Raw genomic sequence first — 2,500 nt, 5'->3', positions numbered from 1 at the left:
TGACAGATAAAGACAAAAACAGTATGCAGGCACTGCCAGACTGTGGTGAAATATAAGTCGGGGAATACGACTAAAAACAGTCATGGGGACTGCAGAACACAGCACACTGTTCAGATTGATGCAGACATGGGCTCTATTTTGACGGTCCATGCGCAAAACGCAGGGCGCAAACGCTTTCAGGGCGTGTCAGGACGCGTTTTTGCTAATTTAAGGACGGGACATCTGCGTTGCGCCGTGGCGTATGGGCTAAAAGTGTTGAGTTTATTTTCTTAATGAGTTATAGGTGTGTTTAGAGAATAAACCAATCAGAGGCTCATCTCCCATTCCCTTTAAGAGCCAGCTGCGTCACGCCAAGAGCGCATTCACTATTTACAGGACGCAAAGTAAGTCTAAGTGTAAAAAATGAGCATTTCACTAGTTAACAGTTAACAGTTTATTAACAGAACACAGTTAAACAGAGCATCTACTGCGTGAGAATGAGAGATAATGGATCTACTTTCACTTTCGCTCTTGGATAGGGAAACCTTTACGCACAGACATCAATTAGTCTATAAATAAATAATTTAGTTTGTTAAGCGCAAATATTCGTTTCAAAACTATTTCTAAATTCAGTTCTAATTTCCAGCAAACTAATAAATGAACAATAATAATGAAGTGTGCTCAAAAACCTGAGTTATATCCTAAAACACATGCTGTGCCCCATATGGTCTAAAACCTGACAGGTGGGCAAATCTAAGCTTGTTTTTAATAAAACAAATATAAATATGGATATAATAAATAATACAGCTAATTATAATAACATTATACAAAAGCAAATTGTTATGAATGAACTGAAAAAGCCTCCCGAGATGAAGAAGATATAAAGCAGTGATTTTTCATATTTATGTAGGCTAGAAAATAATATGTTTTGTAATATTTTAATCCTTTATATTTATATCTTATATCTATTCTTATTATATCCTATATATATACTTAATATTTACATTTTTTCATATGTAAAGATATTTGCCTATTGCTCTCTTGTGTGTATTAAGCAGTGTGTAAGCGAGGCGCAACTCTGCGCTGGAGTTTAGACCGGGTTTGTTTTGGTCTAATGAAAAATCTATTATAGTTTCTCAAAATAGCAACGCGCCAGCGGTCCGCCTCAGAACGCCTTCCTTTAAAGACCTGAACGCCTATGGGCGCACATATGAGCGCTAATGCATTTGCTATTTAAACAGCGTAGCGCAACGCCTCAAAACCACTCTTGCGCCAAGCTGAAACTAGCAAAAGACTATTGCGCTGCGCCTTGCGCCACACTGCGCCGGGTGTATGATAGGGCCCATTGACTTGTACCGCAAAGAGACCTCTATCTCACTCATGGCTTGTCCTCTCAAGTGGTGGAAAGACAATGCACAACGTTACCCACTGCTGTCAACCTGGGCTAAATCATATCTCTCTGTCCCAGAAACCTCAGTCCCAAATGAGAGGGGTTATTTCTGCTGCAGGGGACATGCCCAGAGATCCCAGCTTTTACCACATTATAGTCATATCATAATTTCCTTAAAAACCATCTCTATCTAAGTGAGTGAGTGATTAAATGTTGAATGTGATAAGTTTTCAACAATACTAAATTGAAACTTTATTTTTGTACATGGTTTAATAGTTTTTTTGTTATTAAAATTGAAAAATTGAAGTTCCTGTTTCGAATCTTACAGATAGATGGCTGATTTGTGTCATTGATATGTTCAGTGATAAGGTAAATAAACACTTTTGGCACTTTTTTCGAGTCTTTTCATTAGTTTTGTTTTTCCTGTAAATTATTCAATAAATACCGTACCGTGCCATTCATACCGAGGTATTACCGTACCGTGAAATTCTGATACCGTTACATCCCTAATAGCTATACCTACAGCTTCTATTACAACTAATATTACAGCTGCTATTACAACAACTATGACTACAACACACCACAAATACAGCTACAGCAACACCTACAACTACTTTAATAATTTATTTATTAAATTAATTGACATAATACAGATTTTAAATCCATATATAAATGAATGAAAATAAATATACAAAATTAACCATAGATAAACCTGTCAACAAAATAAAAATACAGATCATTTTTTACACAAACTTTCAGTCATTCATTCATTCATTTCATTTTCGGGTTAGTCCCTCTATTAATCTGGGATCGCCACAGCAAATGAAATAAATATAAGAATAAAGTTGTTGTTTTTTAATCTATCGATCAAACATTCTACTATAACTGATTACTCCCGCTGCTGCTGTTGACCGTCCAGCATCTGAGAGTTGAGTGAGTTTCAGATATGATCTAATAGTCTGGTCATAGATAATGGATGATTTCACTGGAGCTGAAGGAACTCGGGGATCCGGATGCGAGCAGAAATCGCCCACCAGCCCTGCCATCATGACATCAGCGGGCAGCGGTCCAGAGGAGCCGCAGCCTTCTGCCGCTCCACACACTGAAGTGACGGAGGAGTAAAGGTGGAGT

General features: G+C 37.7%; 1 protein-coding gene across 1 annotated transcript in view; it reads left to right on the top strand.

Annotated features, from left to right (window-relative positions):
* The first annotated feature begins 2,341 nt into the window (after positions 1-2,341).
* LOC148679753 (uncharacterized) overlaps positions 2,342-2,500 on the top strand; it is a 2,667-nt gene continuing 2,508 nt past the window's right edge. Inside the window, exon 1 of the mRNA XM_088651424.1 lies at positions 2,342-2,476. Within this exon, the coding sequence (XP_088507550.1) occupies positions 2,342-2,476 (135 nt within the window). The remainder of the gene's footprint in view (positions 2,477-2,500) is intronic.

This window comes from Danio rerio, chromosome 19 (assembly GCF_052040795.2).
Source record: "Danio rerio strain M-AB ecotype USA chromosome 19, GRCz13ab, whole genome shotgun sequence".
Classification (NCBI taxonomy): Eukaryota; Metazoa; Chordata; class Actinopteri; order Cypriniformes; family Danionidae; genus Danio; species Danio rerio.
The sequence above is the reverse complement of the archived record's forward strand: the minus strand, read 5'-3'. Positions and strand labels throughout refer to the sequence as shown.